The sequence below is a fragment of the Diabrotica virgifera genome, chromosome 8, assembly GCF_917563875.1.
Source record: "Diabrotica virgifera virgifera chromosome 8, PGI_DIABVI_V3a".
NCBI lineage: Eukaryota > Metazoa > Arthropoda > Insecta > Coleoptera > Chrysomelidae > Diabrotica > Diabrotica virgifera.
In genome coordinates, this window is record NC_065450.1 from 186,458,262 (window position 1) to 186,483,195 (window position 24,934).

At 32.9% G+C, this 24,934-nt stretch overlaps 1 protein-coding gene across 26 annotated transcripts in view; it reads right to left on the reverse strand.

Moving 5' to 3' along the window:
- Positions 1–24,934, reverse strand: part of LOC126889414 (tropomyosin-2) — a 174,604-nt gene that overhangs the window by 72,959 nt on the left and 76,711 nt on the right. For all 26 annotated transcript variants that reach the window (XM_050657698.1, XM_050657696.1, XM_050657686.1 and 23 more), the window contains one exon: positions 6,594–6,727. In XM_050657698.1, coding sequence (XP_050513655.1) covers positions 6,594–6,727 — 134 coding nt within the window. The remainder of the gene's footprint in view (positions 1–6,593; positions 6,728–24,934) is intronic.

Consider the following 24,934-nt stretch of genomic DNA (forward strand, 5'->3'; position numbering starts at 1 on the left):
TTGAACCGTTAGGGTTTGCTCTCTACGGAGACCAAAGGATGCTATCCTAGCCAGAGCATGGTATCGTACTCTTCATATTCGTGAATTCTCGCATTTAAAATAATGTATTTATTTTACCTGGCGATCGAAACAATAGGTCTGTTCGTAGAACGATCAGCAACCGTTTCCAACTATCAGACGCATGCTTGTTCGAAGTCTACGATCTCTAACTGGTAACTGCGCAGCGCTAACTGGTAACTGCGCATGCGTCTGATGGTTGGCAACGGTTGCTGATCGTTTGGATCGTACTACGAACAAACCTTATATTATCGATCGCTATGTAAAATAAATGCATTATTTTGAATGCCAGAATTCACGAATATGAAGAGTAGGATACTATGCTCTAGGCTAGGATACCATCTGGTCTCCGTAGTGAGCACACGCTTAGTGTTAAAGATATTCCTAAATTACAGGTAAGAGTACTCATATTTGTATCCAGCAACTTATGTTATACACTATCTCTCATTTTCGGACATTCTTTATACTTGTCCTATTGTGTAGATACATATAAATTTTATCTTCATGCACATTTACGTGATCACTCGCCAAGCAAAACTATACCCTATACAGTGGTTTGTACAACAGTGCCGATTGTGCAAATTTGATCGCAAGTGTATTGATCCACTCACATTCGACGATCGTGTTGATCTGGTTAATAATCGTAGCTGGGGCAGAAAACAGTCATCAAAGCCACACAGAGATAGGTTACGACTTAACAAATCTATTATAGATTAGTTAAATCCAAAATTATCATTAAAGTTATTCCGCAAATTAAAAAAAAATAGAGAATTCCGAAGAAACTATTGGTTTCCGAGTTACTGGGGGTGGGGTCAAATTTTCGTTGTAACACTCTGTATAACGAAAAAGATAGACAGATAATATCACGATCAGTCAAATAAACATTGATACCTCCAATCAAGAATCATCTAATATAGAAATTAGAGACTGAAAAAGAGATTAATTCTGAACAGATTTACCTAAACGAAGAAACAAAATGAGAGTGGACTGCAATAGATCGCATAGATTACAGATCTTTAAATAAATAACAAAATAATGGTCAATTGTGTAGATAAAATATATGTAAAAATGGAACAATGGTCTTGATGGGACATGTCATTTTTGTATCACGGCCATGAAAAGAACCGAGGTAATTTAAAACAACGTTTTTATATTATACAAGTCATAAAAGCTTGACATTTGGCACAAAAGGTCTTTAAAGAGGGACATACAAAGATTTTTAATAGTGTAGCAATAAATTACAAAATCATAAAAGGATAAATGAGTTATGTCTACTCTGTAAGAGAAGATTGTGCACTGTTTTCGAATATTTCTTGTTTGGACCAATTCAAAAAATATTTTTATAGGTTTTTAATTTATGAGCAAGTACCCTGTTTCTTATGTAAATAAGAATCTTCACTATGGCACATTAGTATAGAGAACACCATACATTGTTTTGTAAAGTTAGCTTCAATGTTTTATTGAAGTCCACAATATATTCGGGCACCTCTGAAAGGCCTACGATAGTGTACCAGTCAAAAACCTATGGAAAGCAATGAAAAATCACCGAGTAGATAACGCCTACATAAACGTTCTAAAATCACTTTACAAAGACAATGAATATAGAATAAAAGTCCGACAAAACTACTCAAAACTTTTAGAGATGATAAAGGACTTCGACAAGGATGCTGCTTATCACCAACCTTATTTAAACTTTATGCAGATCAAACGCTAAAAAACTGCAACAAGAAATGTCGGCAGATGGGAGTAAAAATTGATAGCTGTATCCATAGCTTTTTTCCAAACGCCGGAGAAGTATAGAATATTTCTCTTATGGTCATTTTTTCAAATGTTTGTAGTCCTTTTTCCAGTTTCATTCCAAATATAACAGTTGGCGTCTACCGGGATTCATTTGTCGTTAATTTTTTTTAACCGTTTGTGGAAGATTGAGCCGGAGATTCATTTTGCCCAAAAGTTTCAGGTTTGCGAAATGTGCTTAATCTTAATACATACGCTTCCACATCTTATGGTTGATTCAAACTAGGAATATGATATCATTAATACGATTTTAATCTATTATAAAGTATTTCTTTCAGTATGCAATGAACTAATTTCGTTCAAATTCTTTGTTGCAATAGACGTTTCAGTTCTTTTTTTATGTTGCATATTTATGCCAAACTTGTATCTTGCAACAATCGTAGTTTTAGTACGAAATGACCAATGGACACAAATGATTCCTAAGTATAGTACATTTTCGTTTGTTCTATAATAAACAATAAACATTTTCAGCACGTCCAAACGAAAACCACGAGAACAGACTCTCCCATAACGGAATTCACTTCTGACTACATTGTTGAATTTAAATTTCAAATTCGTCTTTATAACAAGGTCAACAAAAATAGCTTTTTACTTTTTAAGGTTTTGAGAATAGAGAAAGAAACGATCATGCATGTAAAAAAGTATTATTTCTAGGAATGGTTACAAATACGAAACGAAGTTCTGACCTTAATTGAGACGATTTGTTTAGTATCTTTTATTTAGGACAACGGTTTGATTCGTTTTTTATTGCCCTCTTGTTATATATTCCAAAGCAATGAATGGCGTTGCTACCTGTTGAATGCCGTTTGAAAGACGTTCATAAGATGATGACACTGTAAATTAGGATGGTGTTGCATTCAAAAAATGTAAAGTACATTATGTTTAACGTACACAAAATGACCTGTCAGTCTATTAAGTCGACATTTTGCAAATTCTAATAGGAATCAAAGAATTTATTTGAATGTTGTTCTCTATTAGTCTTGCAGCTAGGTCTACATGCTTGATTTTAGATGTTCATCTTTTTTAATTAAGAAAAACAGCAATTTTGACCGAATAGGGATTTACTATAGCGAGAATCGACCCTTAACGGTATGTAAACTGTTATCATAATGACATATCCATCACAATTATTGATATAATTGATGTTTAATCTATTGATTTATTACTATATTAAAGTACTTAGTCCTGTCGCCAGGGGGGGTACAACGGCCTCGTTAATTCAGATGGACTTACCCAAATTTTTTTTATGTATTTTGACCCGTAGAACACGAATTTTTTGGGTAACAGTTGATCCGGATGTCGATAAGATTGTTATAGACCAAGAACTTGAGGAATCAAATAACAGCGATTTTTGGCAAAACAAAACAATATTTTGTATTTTTTGGGTCATTTTAAGCAAAAAATATTTCTACAAGTTTTTTAGTAGGATGCACAGTTTTCGAGATAAACGCGGTTGAACTTTCAAAAAATCGAAAAACTGCAATTTTTAAACCCGAATAACTTTTGATTAAAAAATAAAATAGCAATTCTGCTTAGCGCCTTTGAAAGTTCAAGTCAAATTATGTCGGTTTTGATTATTTGCATTGCTAAAAATTTATTGTGTTATTGCTAAACAAAGCTACAAACAACTAGTGCGTGAGTGATGTTTCTATGATTTCTCATTTAAAATCGAACGAGTAGGTAGAATAGGTACTAGTGCAATCAAGACTATTTCTACGTTACATGCGTTAAAACGCATGTAAAAGCACGGGAAACCCTACGTGTTTATAGCTTTGTTAAACAATAAAAAAATAAATTTTTACCAATGCAAATAATCAAAACCGATATAATTTGACTTAAACTTTCAAATGCGGTAAGCAGACTTGCTATTTTATTTTTTAATCAAAAGTTATTCGGGTTCAAAAATTGCAATTTTTCGATTTTTTTAAAGTTCAACCGCGTTTATCTCGAAAACTGTGCATCCTACGAAAAAACTTGTAGAAATATTTTTTACTTAAAATGGCCCAAAAAAATACAAAATATTGTTTTGTTTTGCCAAAAATCGCTGTTATTTGATTCCTCAAGTTCTTGGTCTATAACAATCTTATCGACATCCGGATCAACTGTTACCCAAAAAATTCGTGTTCTACGGGTCAAAATACATAAAAAAAACTTGAGTAAGTCCATCTGAATTAACGAGGCCGTTGTACCCCCCCTGGCGACAGGACTAACTATACAAATACTTAAATAAATAAAATTGATTTCCATAGAAAATTTTAAAATAGTCGCGTGATAAATTGTGATGTGAAAATTCTTTGGTACCTACGATATAAAAATTATGGAATAATCCCAAAAATGTCACCTGAACTTATTTAATATACGATGTGATTACATAAAACTACAAAACAGATTCTACAAATATGTGGGAATCTAGTAAAATATACAGATATTGTCAATTTTCTTCTGTTATTTGAATTATCACTATTATGTGAAGATGATTTACAACGTATGCTGCATCAATTTAACATAACCTCCAGAAAATTCAACATGTTAATTTCCCCAAAAAAGACAAAATTTATGGTTATAACAGCAAATCCAATAAGATGTAAATTGGAGCTGGAAGGCCAGGTAATAGAAAAAGTGATGAGAGTTTAAATATCTAGGCATCACACTATCTAGCTATGGAAGGCTCGAAACAGAAGTGGAAGATCAAGTGAATAGAGTAAACAGAGCCGCAGGTTGCCTGAATGACACAATATGGATAAATAAAAATATCGGAAAAAAATGAAAGACAGAATGACCAATAATGACATACGCAGCAGAAACACGACCCGACACTGAGAGGACAAAAAGATCCGCTCGAAACAGCGGAGATGAAAACCCTTCGAAAAATCGGTGGTAAGACTCTATGGGACAGAGCTAGAAGTACAGATATACGACGGAGATGCAAGGTGGATAACATTAATAACTGGGTAAGAAACAGAAGATTAGAATGGAATATGACAACAGAGACGATCAGTGGGAAGACCACGAAAACGATGGAACAACAACTTACTAGAGGCACATTGAGAAACCACACAAAGATAAGCAAGCATAAACTAATGGAAATGTTCAAAAAATACTGAAAATTGCATTTTATCAGTTTACCTTTTCAAACTTTGAGGTTCATTTAAGGCCTTAAGGGTAGTTTGAAATTAAATAATGCTATAGTCCGCTTTTTTTAGAGCACACTTTTCTAAAAAGTTTTGTTTTTGATTTATCGTTCTAGGACAAACCTCAGTGAAAATATTGGCTAAAGAGCGAAGCCATGTTTTCCGCGAAAATGATCGATACGCTTTAACAAAAGTGGCCGTCATAGGCAAAATATATTTTTTAAAAATAAAATGAATACAATTTTGTACTCTCTATAGACTGAAGTTTCAAAGGTAGAAAAATAAAAAAAATTAAAAATAGTCAAGCAACCACCTTTGGACCACTTGGCTTGGATTGACCCTCCAGAAAATTAGAACTTTTCGACTTGTGACAGTGTTCTTTCAAACCAACAAAATATTAAATTGATACGGGGAGAGACATTTAATTTATGAAAAACAAAGAATTGGTAGTCACATAATAAAAAATATATATAAACCGCCAATACATTATTATTTAACACAAATACCGTTCATTATATATTTAAGGGGTCAAAATTTAAATAAACATCAACTAATGAACAAAAAAGATGCGAGAAGAGAGAGAAATAAATAATACAATTAAGATTTTTTCAGAGATATAAATTAATAATAATTACTTCTTAAGGGGTTAAAAATAAAATGAATACAATTTTGTACTCTCTATAGACTGAAGTTTCAAAGGTAGAAAAATAAAAAATATTAAAAATAGTCAAGCAACCATCTTTGGACCACTTGGCTTGGATTGACCCTCCAGAAAATTAGAACTTTTCGACTTGTGACAGTGTTCTTTCAAACCAACGAAATATTAAATTGATACGGGGAGAGACATTTAATTTATGAAAAACAAAGAAAATTGGTAGTCACATAATAAAAAATATATAGAAACCGCTAATACATTATTATTTAACACAAATACCGTTCATTATATATTTAAGGGGTCAAAATTTAAATAAACATCAACTAATGAACAAAAAAGATGCGAGAAGAGAGAGAAATCATACAATTAGGATTTTTTCAGAGATATAAATTAATAATAATTACTTCCTAAGGGGGTAGGCGCAAAATGTTGGTCCAATGCTATACTGCATTCATTTTTTTCGAATCCTGTGTTTGGCAATAAGGTAATATTAATTATAATTATTGACAACACAGTTATACTGAAATTGATTCCTTATAGCTGCATCTGTTTGAAAACTTCAAATAAAGTGTATAATTGGCGATTACTTTCCAATAGACGATGCTTGACGAAATTTCAATTTTAGAACAAGATCAATCTAGAAATCTAGCAAGTCTTATGACAAAATATGTAAATAAAAAAAGTCCCGATATGGCTTTTTGAAAATTTGTTCTACATAACATACATAATACTTAGTACTACAACCTGAACCGACAGATCTTATTAAATGAAATCACATTTTCTATGTTTTCGTTGTTTTGCATCTATTGATAACTGATGACGTATCATTTGTAGTTTTAATTTATCACATCGTATATTATCTACAAGAATGTTAGTGCGCTAAGAAGCAAACACTTCAAAAAATGAGTAAGGGATGTTTTTGGTGGGATAGGGAAGGTGATCGGGAAACAAACCTTTCGCTTTCATCGGCTGCCTGTGAGGCTTCAGCCAATTTGGCGGTGGCAGTGGCTAAACGTTCTTCTGAACGTTCCAAGTCTTCTTCTAACAATTGGATACGACGGTTGAGGGCGGCAACTTCGGATTCAGCCTGTAACAAAGAAATATGCATTTAGTAATGGTAAATAGAGTAATAAGTTGGTACAAATTCAAAAGTAATACAATTATTTTTTATTAAGTAGACAAAATGCTTCTATATTTGAGGCCCTAGAATCAAAACCTGCTAAGTCCATGTTTTGAAATTTTGTCAGGAGGCTAAAAAAAACATTAAAAATGTACATTTTCCAGAAAGTATCCAGCATTTCTCAATCAAAGGGGCATCGATGAATATCATAAAATGGCACACTAATTTTTCTGCATGCCCCTCACATCTTCAGAAATTTGTACTTTTAGTTCGGATTTAGCAAAACGAAACATTTGGATTTAGCAGGTTTTGATTCTGATGGGCTCAGCTCATAAGTATAATGGAAATTCAGAAAATTGAGCACATTAACCGAAAAACACAAGTAAAATTTGCTGTATGCGGTAGCTGCTTTGGTATGTTTTTTATTTGGCAACAGCGCTTTCCTGTTAAACTTAACGGCAGCGAAAAAACTATTCATAAATTCATAATATACGAGGAAAAATTTGTTGAATTTGTTTGTCGTCAAGTTTGCACCGTCAAGTTTGCACCGGTGGGTTATGATGTCATTCAATCTATGACGTGCATTCGAAATTGTTATGACTTTTAGTTTACCAATCATCGAGTTAAATACAGATTTGTTCTTAAATTGGACAAACTGATGGTTGACCAAAATTGGACAATTGGTGTTCTTTAGCCCATTGCAGTCTGTTTTATCATTGCGGGAGTCAACTTTGGTTTTTGGCAGGGCGGCAAGATTTGAAACCTTGCTCAGCAAGCCTTCTGCGGACTGTCATGTCAGAAACCAGAGGTGTAACCAGGATGATTCTAAGGGGAGGGGGGGTTACATCTAGTTGAAGGTCTCTAGGGTGTATGGAATAATAATGGTGTTAAGCGTATAGAGCTCAAAGTACATCCAAAAGGGGGGGGGGGGTTATAACCCCCAAAACCACCCCCTTGTTTCGCCTGTCAGAAACTGACATCCCAGCTTCACTAGAAGTCCCGTAAGGATTTTTCGTGATTTCTTTCTGTTGTTTACGAAGATATCCCTCATTTTTCTCTAATCTCTGGGTGTAGCGTCACTCTTTCGACCGCATTTTTGGGCTCGTTGATCAGTCAGGGATTTGTTAGTATCAATTTTTTTCTTGATATTGCTCACTGTTGCTTGCGCTACTTGACACTGTTGAGCCATCTGACGTTTGAGAGAGCTTTGCATTCAATAAAAGTGTCTTTATCTCGACTATTTTAGTTCCAGGGACGTCTTTAGCCTCACCCACTATGATTTTATTCTCAAAAATCGATATTTTTGAAAAATGTTTTTAAAATTAAAACTGAGTTTTTTTTTCACTCACAATCACCACTAATACATTATTAAAACATACTACATAGAAAAAACGATATTATTCTTTCAAAAATAAGCCAATCCAATTTTAACCTCCAAATGCAAATTAATCATAATGTGTGACATAATTTAACACAAATGACAGTACTAGACCTGTTAACGTCAAAAAAGTAAAGTTATTAGTGACAAAACATATTGGCATACCTTAACTGTGTAGTAGCATTATGATTTTACTATAAAACTTTCGAACAAATGTGAAAAACTTAAAATTTTGTGACTGATCTTAATTTGATCACTTACTATTATTATTTTGTTGATTTGTTAGAATTTTAAGTCAGTTTAAATAATTCTTCTCGGTACAATAAAGATGAAAAGATAGCTTTTACTTTTTATTTGCTCATCCCCTAATTAATTATGTTTCCATTTTCATTCCAGTTACCTACATTCGGTTACTGATATGCGCTGGAAGAAGAAATATTTGTGTCGATTCCACTGAGGGCTAATACTGGAATAATTGATCACCTGGATATTGTTAAAAATAACAATCTTTTATCATAATTACTGGGTTAGGACATTGAGTACGTTATCCTTCTAACTCGCATTTATAAACCTTGAAAATAACAAAAGAACACACCTTGCAACATTTAAAAAAATTAGCTGGTTTACTAGCACATTACGTATGTTACTATAAAACTACAGATATATAAATTAAGCAAAGTATAATAAATATCTGTGAGATAATTGAATTCAAACATCGACGGTGCTCTCGTTACCATGTAAACAATAAATTGGGTCAATTTGATCGGTGTATTCAGGGTGGAGTGGTTTTATTATGAGGTAATCAACCTTACTTCCTTCCGTTTGATGTTCCTCACTAGTAAAAACCCATAAAAGTTATGTAACGCAGCGTATGTATTATTTGTAAAATCGTACGTTTATTTGTGCGATTTACGCGAGAGTACCTACCAAAGATTATGTAATCACACTTCTTTATGAACCATGTTCTTTCAGAACGTTGGTTACCATCATAGCTATCTTAATTTTATTCAGTGCCACCCTAAATAGCATGCTTGTATCAACACAATACCAATCTCGCAAGTTCTTCAACCATGAGGTTCTTCTTCGTCCTGGACTGCGTTTGCCTGCTATTTTTCCTTGCGTGATATTTTGTAGCAACCTATATTTGGGACCTCTCATGACATGTCCGAAATACTCCAGCTTTCTCTTCTTGATGCTGTTATAATATCAGTAGTCTTCCAGAGACATTCTAGTATTGTGGAGTTTCGAATTTTTTCCACCTAAGAAACTTTAAAATCTTTCTATAGCACCACATTTAGAAAACCTCAAGGTGATTTAGGTCGATTTTATTCACAGTCCATGACTCGACATCATAAAGTAACACCAAGAACACGTAGCAGTGAAGTAGGCAGATCCTCAATGCTGGTCTGTTACATAATACTTTGGACATCTTTCTAAAAGCGGCTGTGGCCTGCTTCATCCTGGATCTAACTACACCGTGACTCTCTGCGTTACAATTTAACTGATATCCAAGGTAAGCAATTTGATTAACTTGGTCAAGTTTGGTATTATTTACGTATAGAGACGGTTTTATATTCTGTTGTTTACTTATTACGAGTATTGTTGAGTGTTTCATATATTCTTATTTCTGCTGTTTCCAGCGTTATCTGGAAAACCGTAGAGTGGCTCGTAAAAATGATGAATTGCTGCATCCGTACATTACAAATCCCCAAAATCTGGAGGAAAGCTAGAGTGGTAGCCCTCTTAAAACCAGGGAAGGATCCGGCGGATACAAAGAGTTTTAGACCTGTCTCTCTTGTGCCACCTTTTCAAGGCCATTGAAAGAATGATACTGAGCCGGATCGCTGAATATGTGGAGACTAAAATTATTCCATAACAAACAGGATTCAGACCCGGAAAGTGCTGCTGCAGTCAAATTCTTAATCTCACCCAACATATTGAAGATGGTTTTGAACGGAAAGAAATAACAGGAGTAGCGTTCATAGACCTAACTGCCGCCTATGACACAGTTAACCATCAACGGCTACTCGCAAAACTCTACGAAACTACAAAGGATTTCCGACTGACAAGGTTAGTGAGATGTCTCCTCCAGAATAGACGCTTCTACGTAACGCTCCAGTCCAAGAAAGGTCGGTGAAGGGACCAAAAAAATGGGCTACCACAGATAAGTGTCCTCGCGCCGATTCTATACAACATATACACCAACGACCAACCCATACACCAACAAACAAGGCAATTTATTTACGCTGATGATACAGCTGTGGCAGCTCACGGAAGAACCTTCAATGAAGTCTAAGTGAAACTGACAGATGCCCTGGGAGACTTAGCTCTATACTACGATAAAAACCAGCTGAAACACAATCCCACAAAAACCAGGTACATATGTGCTTTCCACCTGAGAAACAAGCATGCCCGAAGGCCGCTGGAGGTGGAATGGCGTGGTCAGATGCTGGAATACAACGAGACGCCAAAATACATTGGCGTCCGTCTGGATAGAACTCTGTCTTACCGATACCACTGTCAAGATGTCAAGAAGAAAGTAAGTGCCAGAAATAGTATCATCCGCAAGCTAACTAATACAAAATGGGGAGCACAACCACACACTCTCCGCACTTCTGCCTTGGCATTATGTTTTTCGCAAAGAACGTCGACGTGGCTCTAAATGAAACGGTTCGTATAATATCGGGTTGCCTGAAACCGACACCTATCGAAGAGATATACTCCATAGCTGGAATTGCTCCACCACCTATCAGGAGGAAGGTCACGTCAGAGGTAGAACGAAAAAAGCAGGAGACGGACCGAAGACACCCCTTATATGACCACCAAACTCAGCCAAGCAGACTAAGATCTCGGAAAAGCTTCCTGAAAACATCAATATCCATCCCCGAAGCGCCAGAGACGCGCCGAATACACCTATGGCAAGCGTCAGCTACCGCGACACATTTCCCTCCCTCAGAGGAAATGGCTGCTGGACACAATTTACCGTATCCGACTTGGAAAGCGCTAAACAGACTAAAACCGGCGTTTCACGTTGTGCTAGTAACCTGAAAAAATGGGGATACCAGGAGGACGATACCTGCGACTGTGGCGCGGTTCAGACCAGCCGGCATCTACTATCATGCACAGAGATGAGACAGACCTGCACAGAAGAAGACTTAATTTCAGCAAATGACACGGCTACCTATGTGGACAACCATTGGAAATACAGAATTTAAAGTTGTTGGTGTTCCGGACACGGAAAGTAAGTAAGTAGCATTATCTGTGTTTTGACTGCGCTGGGTCGTGTTTCTGATGTATTAGTCTTATACTGGCCTTATAGATTATCGATTTCATCTCACAGTTAATGGGTCGGTTACGCCATACATGGCAACACTGCTTCCCCGCTTCCCACACCCGCGTCGCACGGATTTATTTAGTCATTCGTCGATTCTACAGTGGCAATAATGCAACTCAGTCTCATAAGCAATGTCGCCAATTTTAGCGTTTCCTTCAGTCGCGTATCTCTAATCAAAAACTAAACGTATGGTATTAAAAACAAGACGTCTCTTGATTACTTAAGCTTGTAATTCACGGATGTGCATTTTGTTTGCTTATTGCAGAATTCCCGTGAAAAGATTCACAATACAAAAAGTAAGACATTTGATTACGTAAATGGAGTTACTTAGGTGTCGGTCGATACATCCTGTAATTTTGCCAATATTTATCTTTTTGATACGGGATATGACGCACCTTAAGAAAAAGTATTTGCATTCTGATAGTACATAAACAGCAAAGCACTTATGGATGTTTATAAAAGTAAACATAATGTATCTATATTGTGGTTGTATCCATACTTTAATGGAAATGCGCAGCAAATCTTAACTAAGGACTAACCTATCCAAACTTTGTTGATTTTTTCTATATAGCTTCCAAATTCGAAAAGAAAATGATGCTTCAAAAGAAGTTTGATTAATATTATGTAAAACAATTTTTGAGGTTCGTTATTATCTAAAGATAAAAGACATTTAGTTGATATAAGATATTTTTTGTTCTTTTCCTAACAAAATTGAGTATGATCGAAGCGAAGATCGGTGGGATATGCGCATTTTATCAATGAAATTCGATATTTTTAAGACATCCCAGAAGCCACTACAGATAAAATGTTTTAACAACCCATTAATCATTCAGAATTAGTCAACGGATATTAGTACAGTTAAAATAATTACGACGATAATTGGACGATAACGATTTAATGAGTGAAATTTAAAGTTTTTTCTACTTTAATGACAAAAAAAGCAAGCTCATTAACAGAACCCAATTAATAGTATATTGTACAACAAGTGAGAAAAAAGACATATTTCTCACGAGCGCAGAAGTTTGTTGGCACGAGCCGAGGCACGAGGCGAGGGCCGCAAATCAAGCGAGGGAGAAATATGTCATTTTCTCATGTGCTGTACACTGTACTTTTTCTATGGATGCGGTTTTGTCAAGAGTTCAAACTTCAAAATTAAATATGATATGATAAATTGAAACACAATACATATACATGTAGGTATTTAATATTCTTAAAATTTATATACGTTATTTATTTAAAATTCTAATTAACAGTTATTTTTGAACAGTTTTGAAAGGTTATTCCTGGTAAGATTTGCTTCAACACATTTTTTTGACAGAATTAATTGTGTTTGTATTGTGCATGTTACCACGGAAACGGTGATATGTATGGAAAACCATAGGAGAACCCGTGAGAAAAAATATTTCTCACTGCAATGGCCGACTTTTCTCACTGCATGAGGAATTGTTCGTTTTGAATGTATGTAAGTAGTGAGAGAAGTTGTACATTGTATAGCATCCATAGAAAAAAATTATTTTGCACATCATATTTTAAACATTATTTGGTTGAAAATCTCATTTTTGTTGGCAAAAAAATAAATTAATTTGTCTGGACTGAAATTACAGTTCTGTTTATCTTAAAAGGGATATGTTACTATCAACATTCACACAGTGCTGCCAAACTGAAATTTGTTAATTTGAGTGTAAATTTTCCCAGCGATCTCCGAGGGTACAATACCTTACAAGCGATCCCGCGCATGTGACAGACAAAAATGGCTAGACCACTCAATCCTATGTCGACGTTACACCTCGATGCATTGAGTGGCATATGACTAGCCAGGTCTATCTAAAATTGTCTCTGGTCACAAGTCCGAATAACTGCTATTCTATATTGCTCGGAAAGATATTGGAAAACGAGAATTAGAGAGAATTGAAAAGCGAAATTTTAATGATGCATAGCCTCAGTGGCGTACTTAGAATTTTCCGGGGCTTGGGCACCGACATTATTTTGTATAGTTTGTGAAAGACAAGTTACATTTTCCTACTATCCTTTATATTTTTTTATATGCCTGGGGGTGGTTTTTAACCCTCAAAACCCCCACTGGGTGCGCCACTGCACACCCCAAATAAAACCTACAAAACATACAGAGACATCTTGTTAGCGCGGAAATAAAGGGCCTTAAAACAATCATAGGAGAAAACAAAACATAAAAGAACTGTCTGTGCTAAAGAATGATAACAAAATAAAAAAAAGTGAAATCAAACAACTAGCAGTGAAAGACCATTTCCAGAAGACTGCAAAATCTAACAAACAACCACAATTTGGGACTGCACAGGCAAACTAAACTTGTATGAATAAAGAGTATAGTACAGCAAGACCAAATTCACTTTGTATTTGAGATTTGAATGCGCACTGGTGTTGACGTTCGGTTTTCCCAAAGGACATCGCACACATCTTATGGAAAATATAATGTCACTCAAATTCAATAAAATTTATACGAATAGATTCGTTTTAAATTAACGGTCAAATCTTATCATTGCGCCAACTCCATATTTTCAATAATAAGAGCAGAAATTGATATAAATAAATCTGAAATCAAATGGATACCTACATAAGTTAGAGAGAGAAAAAATATTTTATAATACCCAAATTGTCGGTACTCCATAAATCAGCGGATTAGTTTCACTAATCCGCTTAGGCCCAGCGGGGTTTAAGCTCTTTTGAATAGCACCCAGAGCAATAGTGATTGTAACTGACAGTTTTACTGACTCCAAAAATGTGATTTCGATAAACTTTAATTGCAATTTGCGCCGTAATTAATCATAATTAAGAGTTGGCGCAATGATAAGATTTGACCGTTAATTTAAAACGAATCTATTCGTATAAATTTTATTGAATTTGAGTGACATATTTTCCATAAGATGTGTGCGATGTCCTTTTCTGAATTTTATTTTGGTAACGTCTCTCCAAGTAAAATAACTGTACGGTACCAAAATAAAATTCAGAAAATGTGGCAAAACCAAACGTCAACCACAGTGCGAATTCAAATCTCAATTACAAAGTGATTTTGGTCGTGCTGTACGTTCGGAAATCGGCTAGAAAATTTAAACCGAATATAACAAACTTCAGTTTGGCAACATTGTGTGAATTCCAAGTCTTCTAGCTTCTAGGATATCAACATAACCGTAAGTTAGTCCAGACAAACTAGTATATTTTTTTATACCAACAAAAATGAGGTGTTTAAACTAAATAATGTTTAAAATATAATGTGCAAAATAATTTTGAGTTCGGTTTCGCTAATGAACTTGCTTTTTTTGTCCTTAAAACTAGAAAAAACAAACGTTTAATTTCTCTTGCGAAATATTTATCGTCTAATTATTTTAACTGTACTAATATCCAAGTGTCTACTGTAAGTTCTAAAATGACTAATTACAAGTTAAATAACTTATCTTTAAAGCGGCTTGTCAAATTTCTTTTAACGTTGATACCGCCACTATATTGCGCATTCTGACCGATTTCCCTTTCGACTATACTCAAAATGTAGCCAACTGTCAATTTTAAAGTTATAAATAGCGGCCGCGTGTACGCCGTAATTAATATAAGTGAAAACGAAACTCATAACCTGGTAATGTTACAATTTGATATCAAATTCCAATCAGAGATGCGTAACGGCATTGATTTCTAATTATTCAATCTTATTGATCAGTAAGGTTGAATTAATCACAATCAAGTAAATAAGAAAAATAATAAAGTATTCATGTTATTAATCATCCCTGAAAAAAGTGATACATAGTTACGGGCCATTCCATTTCAAATCACTCAATTTTGGAACAAAAAAAATTTTGGACCTCCGATTTGTCTGAAAATTGATATATAGCTTCTACGGGACGTAAAAATAAGATATTTAAGGCCAAAAAATTTTCTTCTTCTTTTTTTCTCAAAATGTTATTTTATGCGATTTGACAGTGATTTGGTGTTTATTTATACAAATTTGCATTTTCTATCGTAAAGTATCAATGGAAAACATAATATTTTAATAGAAGGGACTCAAAAATGTCATTATATGGCATTATAACAAGTTACTTTGATTCAAAACAAGCTTTTGATCAAATTTTATAGTGTAGAAAACGTTAAAATACCGTTTTTTACATTTTTCTCCATTCCCAAAATACATCATAATCGATTTGGCTGAAAATTTGCCCACAGATAGACAAAACATATGACTTTAAGTGGTGAGAAGGATTTGAATTATATTACAATACCAAAAAAGTTACATGCAATATTATAGTCAAAAATATAGGCGTCTACTGTAAGTACAATTAACTCGAAAATATCGACCTCACGACAAAAATTGTTAAAAAGAAATTGTAATAATTGTAAATACGATTTATTTGGAACAATTTCAGTTCCTACCATTTTTGTCGAAAATTTAAAAATGGCGGAGATATTGAGCAAAACAGGGCGTAGATTCCGTGCACTGTAGATATCTACAGTCGCTTTCTGTCGATGGCAATTGTCATAAAAATATTTGAATTTTTAGTTTTAATTCAAATATTTTCTTGTTTTACTAAGTATCACTTCAGCATCAATTAGAGTATAACCTAGCAAAACTAGAAAATAATTCAATTAAAGCTAAAAATTCAAATATTTTCATGACACTTGACATCGATAGAAGGCGACTGTAGATATCTACAGTGCACGGAATCCAGGACCAGGTTCTCCTTTAAAATCAAGATGGATGCTAACGTAACGGAGGAATTCATTCGTGATTTTAAATTTAGGCTACTATTGACTCCCCTAAAGATCAGAAAAATAAAATTTTGGGCAGCTCGGCATTCAAGGTCAAATGCTATCCCGACTGGACTAATATATACTTTTGAGTCTGATATTACTGCATGTAACTTTTTTGGTATTGTAATATAATTCAAATCCTTCTAACCACTTAAAGTCCTATCTTTTGGCTATCTGTGGGCAAATTTTCAGCCAAATCGATGATAATGTATTTTGGGGAGGAAAATGCAAAAAACGGTATTTTAACGTTTTTTACACTATAAAATTTGATCAAAAACTTGTTTTGATTCAAAATACATACCTTGTTATAATGCCATATAATGACATTTTTGAGTCCTTTCTATTAAAATATTATGTTTTTCATCGATACTTTACGACAGAAAATGCAAATTTGTTTAAATTAACACCAAATCACTGTAAAATCGCATAAAATAACATTTTGAGAAAAAAAGAAGAAGATTTTTTGACCTTAAATATTTTATTTTTACGTCCCGCAGAAGCTATATACCAATTTTCAGACAAATCGGAGATCCAAAATTTTTTGCCTGAGTGATTTGACATGGAATGTACCTTACACTAAAATGCCTTTTTTTTCGAAATACATAACTTATTTAGACAAAGCGGGAACGGCGGGTTCGTTGGGAAAAATATTCCCATGAGATATTTTTGCATAATCACATTCGTGAGACATCCCAGAATAAGGTTCAAGAAGTCGCCCACGAGAAAAGTGGGCCAATTTTTTTTTAACAATTTTTTTTTTAATCAAATTGCAAAAATCGATATCTTTGGCCCGTACTAATTTGTTTAAGGTTTTTTGGACCATTCTGGACAAAAAAGGTCTCTTATAATTTTTCCCTAAAGTTGATCTTTTTCCGAGTTATAAGCAAGTTAAAATTTGAAAAACGCGAAAATGGCCGTTTTTAAGACTTAATAACTCGGTCATAAATTATTATTTTGAAAGTCAGAAAGTGACTAAATCAAAGTTTAAAGTCGCCGTTACATGGTCCTGAAGAAATCTGTGTCATTAATTTACTACTAAGCTGTTATTTTTAATTAATAACAATAAGTGGTTACATCGTATTGACGCTGCTGTGAATGTGAGTGCGAGTAAGATGCACAATTGGACTGCTGGAATGGCTTCTCTCTCGCACTCAGCATTTACAGCCCCGCACACGTGCATGGCGCGTATTATTATTACTTAAAAATAACAGCTTAGTAATAAAATAATGACAAAAATTTCTTCAGGATCTTGTAGGGGGGGCTTTAAACTTTAATTTAGTCATATACTGACTTTCATAATAATAGCTTTTAACCGAGTTATTAAGCCTTGAAAATCGCCATTTTTCGTTTTTTTCAATTTTAAATTGCTTATAAGTCGAAAACGATCAACTTTAGAGAAAAATTATAAGAGACCTTTTTTGTCCAGAATGGTCCAAAAAATTAAAAAAAAAATTGATCGGGCCAAAAATATTGATTCTTGCAATTTGATTAAAAAAGAATTTTTGAAAAAAAATTGGCCCACTTTTCACGTAGGCGACTTCTTGAACCTTAATCTGGGATGTCTCACGAATGTGATTATGCAAAAAAATTTCATGGGAATATTTTTCCCTTCGAACCCGCCGTTTTCGCCTTGTCTAATTAGTGATACCAAAAATCTCAATGAGTAAAAAAGTGTAGGTTTTGCTTTTCTGAATATTTTGGATTTTTTGTTTTTCTGTCAGACAAAAATTGCTTAAGATAATATTAGAATATTATTATGGCTGTTCAAAATTTGCATACACTCGTGATTAGTGACTCGTTCAAGTCCTTTCAACTACAGCCTCTTCAAAAATAAACACTTTGAACCGATAAAACTTACAGATCATATTATAAACAATAATACAGTTGAGTACCTGAATCTTTACCTGTGCGTCATCATTTAAAGCATACGAAATAAGTCGAATTTCCGACTTATCATCGACTTATTTCGTATGCTTTAAATGATGACGCACGGGTAAAGATTCAGGGACTCAACTGTAGGTTAAGTAACTTGTGAAGCAGTAACGATTAATCTCATTTGGGATGCTAATTAGGAGATAATTTTAACAATTTTTTTTTTACAAAAAAAAAGATCAGCTTTATTTTGAGCGTAACTGGGTTACTTTTGATGCTAGAAACTAAAAAAAAAACAGAAAAAGCATTTTTTTAAACACTTTAAAAAAGTTGTGATGAGATTTCCCCATAAAGTGCTTCATTTTTTGGTTATTTCACGTTGAAATATTCGATTTGGAATTTGACAAATAACTTATTTTTCATTAGCTACAACTCTGATTTTGCTGCATCTACAGATTTTTTTCGATAAGATACTTACTTTTTGAGTTATTTGCAAAAAACCATCTAAAAACGTGGGTTTATTTCGTTTAAAAATGAAAAGTAGAATGCAAGAATGATTTCGCAAGCAAAGTATTGACTAGAGTGAAAAACCTATATAGAACAAAAGTTGCTTAGAATTAGTCAGTTTATCCACTTCCGGATTTATTTTGAACGTATGTTTTTCACCCCTGAGAAGGGGTGGTACTCACCCCCAGAGCAAAAGCACACATTGGCAGAATATCACTTTTCTCTTTGACATGCTAGCTGTGTATGCCACATTTCATGTCAATCCAAGCGGTTCTTTAAAATTCAGAGGTTTTGCAATATTTTACCGTGAGTGAATGGGCTATAGGGAGTAATATGTGAAATTATTTACCTCGTAAGCTAATTTTTAATGAATATTATCTAAATCTATAAGATGCTAAATATAGAAAAAACAAGTTGAAAATGCGAGCATTATCATAACGAAAACTTTGTATATTTACGTATTTTAATTCATAATATGGAAAATTGCTATTATGAAAAGTAGGTTAGAATTAATAATTATGTTTTAATGTGCAATTATATCATTATAATTTAAATGTTATGAACTATAAAGGTAGTTTACTCTTGATCGAATTTCATATTTTTTATATACCTCGTATAAAATTAATAAAATTTTATATATGATGGTTGCATCATAAATCTTAGAACATGAAGAGCTTTTTATGAAGAATAACTTTTCTTCGTCAAATTAAAAATAAAAGAGTTATAAATGAAAATGTTGTTAGTATCCGTAATTTGAGAAAAATCTTCAAATATTTTTTTCCATTAGAAGGATGTAATTGCACATATCAGACCATATTTTTTTATACCAAACAATATTATTTCATATACTGTCGGTTCGCTAAACTCAGACACAATTGGCTAGTGATTTTAGTCAATAATTTTGCCAATTCGACAAAAAAATAATTTCTAAATAGTTAATAATTACTAAATATTTAGTAATTTTGCCAATTTCGGCAAAATTCTCAAAAAACAAAAAAATTACCTACTAAAATCACTAACCAGTTGTGTCGAGTTTAGCGAACCGACTAGGTATATTTTAATTTCATATTTCGTAGCAAATGGAACAGTCCATTTATCATAAAGGGGAGGGCGTACGGGTATAAACCTTTTTAGAGCTGTTAATAACTTATTGCTTTTAAAATATTATACTCAAATTGTATTTTTGAACATCTTATTTATTTTATATAATAATTAAATTCACTATCAAATGTCATTGATGTTTTATTAATACTTAATTTAAAATTTAGTTTGACATTCACGAAGTGTCAAACTCAAATGTAAATAACAAATAACCCATGTTATGTTTAACAAATCGAGATTTAAAAAAGTAGCCTACTTCCTAATCAACCATTTGAGCTGACGTTTAGTGCGTCGGTAGGAGATAACCGGATTGTGACGTCACATTTTAGAGTTTGAGGTCGATTATCTCGAAGACGGTTAGAGGTATCGAAATGTCGTTTTCAGATTTGGATTCAGAAGGCAAAACTACATAAGAATCCATCGATACACTTGCTCTAAGTATTTCAGGAGCGGCGACGCAATAACACACAGATTTTTGCAAATTTATAAACGAAAAGTTTTCGTTGAAAAGTAGTATTTTAAGTGGTAGTTTAAATTTTTATAGGATAGAACCCATAACATTTCTTCACTTGAAAATATGCCCAAAATACAGAAAAAATGACCAAAGTAGAGATCGTTAAAAATAGGTGAGATACATCCAAATATGGACCACTTCTAACCCAATATTCTACTTGTTTTTGGTCTAACGTATTGCCGTTTCCAATTTGTTCCTCACTCTGTTCCGTTTGAATAAGCTACTGATATTCGCCATACATCCATCTCCATAATGCTCAATCTTTTTTTTCGTATTCTGTACATCTTCAAGTTTCAGCATTATAACGTATGAGATATTCTTTAAAATCTTGTTGGAAATGATACTTTTTGCTTATAACTTTGTGCCACTGTATACCATTAAAACTGCTCTTCTCACTAGTGATATTCTCTCCTCGATTTCCTGTCTATATCTGTTTTTTTCTTTATTTAGTATTGCTCCTTAGTATTTATAGTTGTCATGTGCTTTAATTTTTTTCATTCCATAATCTCAACGTCAGATCTGTTGTTTCTTCCCCTATGATGTACTAAAATGTTGCATATAAATATTTTTAAGGAGTAAGTATAGGTCATCATCCCTTAACTTCCAACTAAAGAATTACATAGTAATTCATGTCAGTACAACTGAAATCGGTTTCTTGCATTTAGCCCTCCGTTACTCGCACACGGTGTATGATACCGGCCCTCTAAATAACTTCCTATAACTCTGATTGTAGTGGAGATTTTGAATTGCTGCTGCATATACCTCTTCAGTCATCAGTAAAGACCGGATTATATGTTTTTTGCATATCGATAACCATCAAAGATACAATCAAACGCTTCAGGATGTGGACGAATTATGATAATTAAAGGCGTTTGACACTAATTTAATTTTACATATTTAGAATATTTTCGGTTTTTTAACATATTTTGATGGTTTGAACATATTTTCGACCGTTTGACATATTTTGGCATATTTTTAACATATTTTGGCATATTTTTAACATATTTTGGCATATTTTGACATATTTTTCGCTGTAAACAGCTTGACACAGTTAACCATGTAACAATGGTTAGGTTTATAAATAATGCATTCATGAACTTTTTCCTTCCCGACATTGTTCCAGCTAACAAAATCTTGCTTATGGTTTCCGATGCTGCGTCATACATGGTCAAATCTGGCCAACAACTAAAAGTTTTATATCCCAATTTAATTCATGTGACGGGTTTTTGTCGCATGGTTTAGACAGAGTGGCGTTCGAAATTCATTTCCTACATTTAATAGTTTAATTAGCAACGTGAAGAAAATATTTTTAAAATCGTCTTTAAGGATTCAGATATATAAAGAAAAATTACCAAATACTCCTTTGCCACCGGAGCCTATAATCACAAGTTGGGGAACATATTTAAAAGCTGCCTGTTTTTATGCGGAACATTTTCTCCATATAAAAGAACTAATTTTATGTTTTGAAGAAACAAATATTGGTGCGATTTTAAAATGCAAATAAATTTTAGAAAACAGATCACTGCACAATGAGCTTTGTTTTATTAAATCGAATTATGAATTTGTTTATAAAACCATCCTCAATCATGAAACTGAATCGTTTCCACTAAAAGAGTCCCTTAATTTAATTCAGAAATTTAAGGAAAACGCTGAAGAAGTTTCTGGAAAAATTGGACAGTCAATAAATAAAAAATGGATTGAAACTTTACAGAAAAATAGTGATTTAAAATTATTATTACAGGAAGCAAAAAAAAAATAATTTTTGGGGCGATTTTGATGTCAATACCAATTTAAATGCGGAGATTGTTAACGTTATAAAATTTGCACCAATCACATCAGTTGATGTTGAACAAAGATTTTCAACATACAATTACTACTAACGGATAGGCGACATAATTTTACTATTGAAAATATTTAAAAACATTTGATTGTGAATTGTTTTTATAAGAAGGAATAAAATGTAGAAACGTGTAATAGTAATAGGTACTAGATAGGTATACATTCGTATATTTAGGTTAATTTTGTCAATATATGTACTTACCGTTATTTAATAAAACTTTTATACATTTTGTAATGCATATTTTCTTGTTACTTTAAAATGTTTTTCACATATTCCACATATTTGGAACATATTTTAAACTTTTAGGGAATATTTTCAACATATTTTACTCATATTTCAGACATATATATGCACATATTTCAGTCAAAACAGGAACATATAATCCGGTCTTTAGTCATCAGTCAACTGTGTGTGAAGTACACGTGCAGTGTAAAAAAGAGTGTTGTACTTTTATTATTAGGCAACACCTATTAATTAGTAAGGTAATTAAAAGTAGTCAGTTTTAATTAGTAAGGTAATTTAAGACATTTTTCATATTTTTAATGTTTATATATTTGTTTATTTATATTAAGATATGGATTACGAGAAGGAGAAGCAAAGATTATTAAAATTATTTGAGGAAGTATCGACTGACGAGGAAACGTATGAAGATGATGATGAACAAAGTTACTTTTTGTTAAAGTAATTTAATGTCGACACAAACGCATATCTACAAAATTATATGATCATATATTCATTAAATAATATAATTGTACACAATTTTGCAAAAATTTTTTTTCAAATATTGCTGACTCATATTTTTGGACCCGGTCTTCTGCACCGTGCGCGAGTATTCGATCACAAAAAATTGCCGCGAGTAACGGAAGGTTAAAAGTGAAACAAAGTAATACCAATCAACATATTCCATTAATAAAATCTTAAAAGGCAGTTTCCATTTGTTTCATTTAAATAAAAGTAAATGACAATAATAGAAGAACATTTATCACAAAATTATGAGTAGAAATCAAGAAATAAAAGTTGTCAGAATCCATTGAATATATTCTTAATTACTCATCAAGAAACAATTGATTAGTCACAATGAATTGGGAAGTAAAAAATCTAGTTCTCTGAATATTCCCAGATACCAAAATAAATCAAATTAATGTCTTTCAGTTTAAATATATACATTTAAACTAAAGTTTTTCCTATTTGTAAATATTATATGGTCATCATGAATAGTAATTTCATTTAGATGAACATAAATCAATATAATTGTAAAGTCATTGCTATAATATGATTAAAGTTATTTTGCTTTCAAACAAAAAGTACCAATTAAATATTTTCTCTAAGTGTCCAACTAGCATTAATGATATGATGATTACAATTTGAGAAAGGCAAATAAATATGTTAAAAAATAAAAGAACACTATGCTGGAACAATTTTGTAAACGCCAAATCAGATTTGTGGAAAAATTGAGGAAAAACATGTTATAATTATTGATCATTTTGAAAAAATCTTTATCAGCGTAATATGATAGACTGATTTTAAAAGTATGCCAGTACTTACATATGGTGCAGAAACAATAACCAAGAAATTAAGAAATAAAATTTGTGTTACACATAGAACCATGGAACACTCAATGTTAGGCATTTCTCGTAGGGATCAAATTACGAACAAGGAAATAAGATGAAGAACAAAAGTGACATAGAAAAAATTATGACCCTAAGATGGAACTGGGCAGGGCACATAGCTAGAATGTCAGATAACAGATGCCCACAGCAAATATTACACTGGAGACCAAGACAAGAAGCATATTGAATTAGAGGTCTTCAGCCAATTAGGTATGTCTAGTGACAATGACATAAAATAGTTCTACAAAAATTGGATGCACACAGCACAAAACAGAATACATGGCAAAGACTGAAAGAGACCTATATCCAGCAGTAGATGATGATGATGATGATAGACCAGGGGTCACCAATGGGCTAGTTTTGTGCAGACGCAGACCATCATTAAATTCAGAATGAAGTGTTTGGCAATTTTGAAAATATTTTGAATGTTTTTGAAACTGGATTTAAAGAAAGTTAATAACTATGTACAAAACTGAAGATGTTTAAAAACTTAAGAAAGATGTCATTAATATTAAAAATATAAATTCCTAGCTTTTAAGAGATCCTCAGTAACAATTATTTACAATACTTGTGTGTTACTGATAATAACATCAAAACAATACACAATAAATTGATATTATTTTATTTACTGTACCAGGAAAATATTCAACTCTACAGTGGACAAAAAACAATCAGATATTATTAGTTTTCCTTGTTATATATGTATGTTGTGAGGCCAATGAAAAATGTTTCTGATTCGGTTTCCTTGCACACTCCTCTTCAAAAATTTCCTTGTTAAACAAATCAGAAGAACCAGAATCTCGGCCAAAACAATTTTTTTAAACAAATTCAAAATTATCTTTTTGTCCTGAAAAATGTTTTTTTCGGTTTTTGGTACTTTTAAACAAAAAAGGTCTCTTGTCATTTTTCTCAAAAGTTGATAGTTTTTGAGTTTATTTAAAATCTGAAAAATGCGAAAATAGGCATTTTTGAGATTTGAAAACTCATGTGTAAATTATTAGATTTCAGGTTGCCAAGTACCTAAATTGAAGTTTATACATTCAATTTCAAGGTTCTTTCTTACGTGTAGTAGGGGCTTATTTCAATATAGACATTGTTTTTTAATTGTTAATTATGTGCCTCCACTTGACATAAAGCCACCACGCATTGCACTTTATGGTGCTTCTGTTGCACTTACACATTGTCATATTTTATGTACTTTGCCAAAAATTCTCAACAAATACTTAACATTTATTAAAATTTATTATT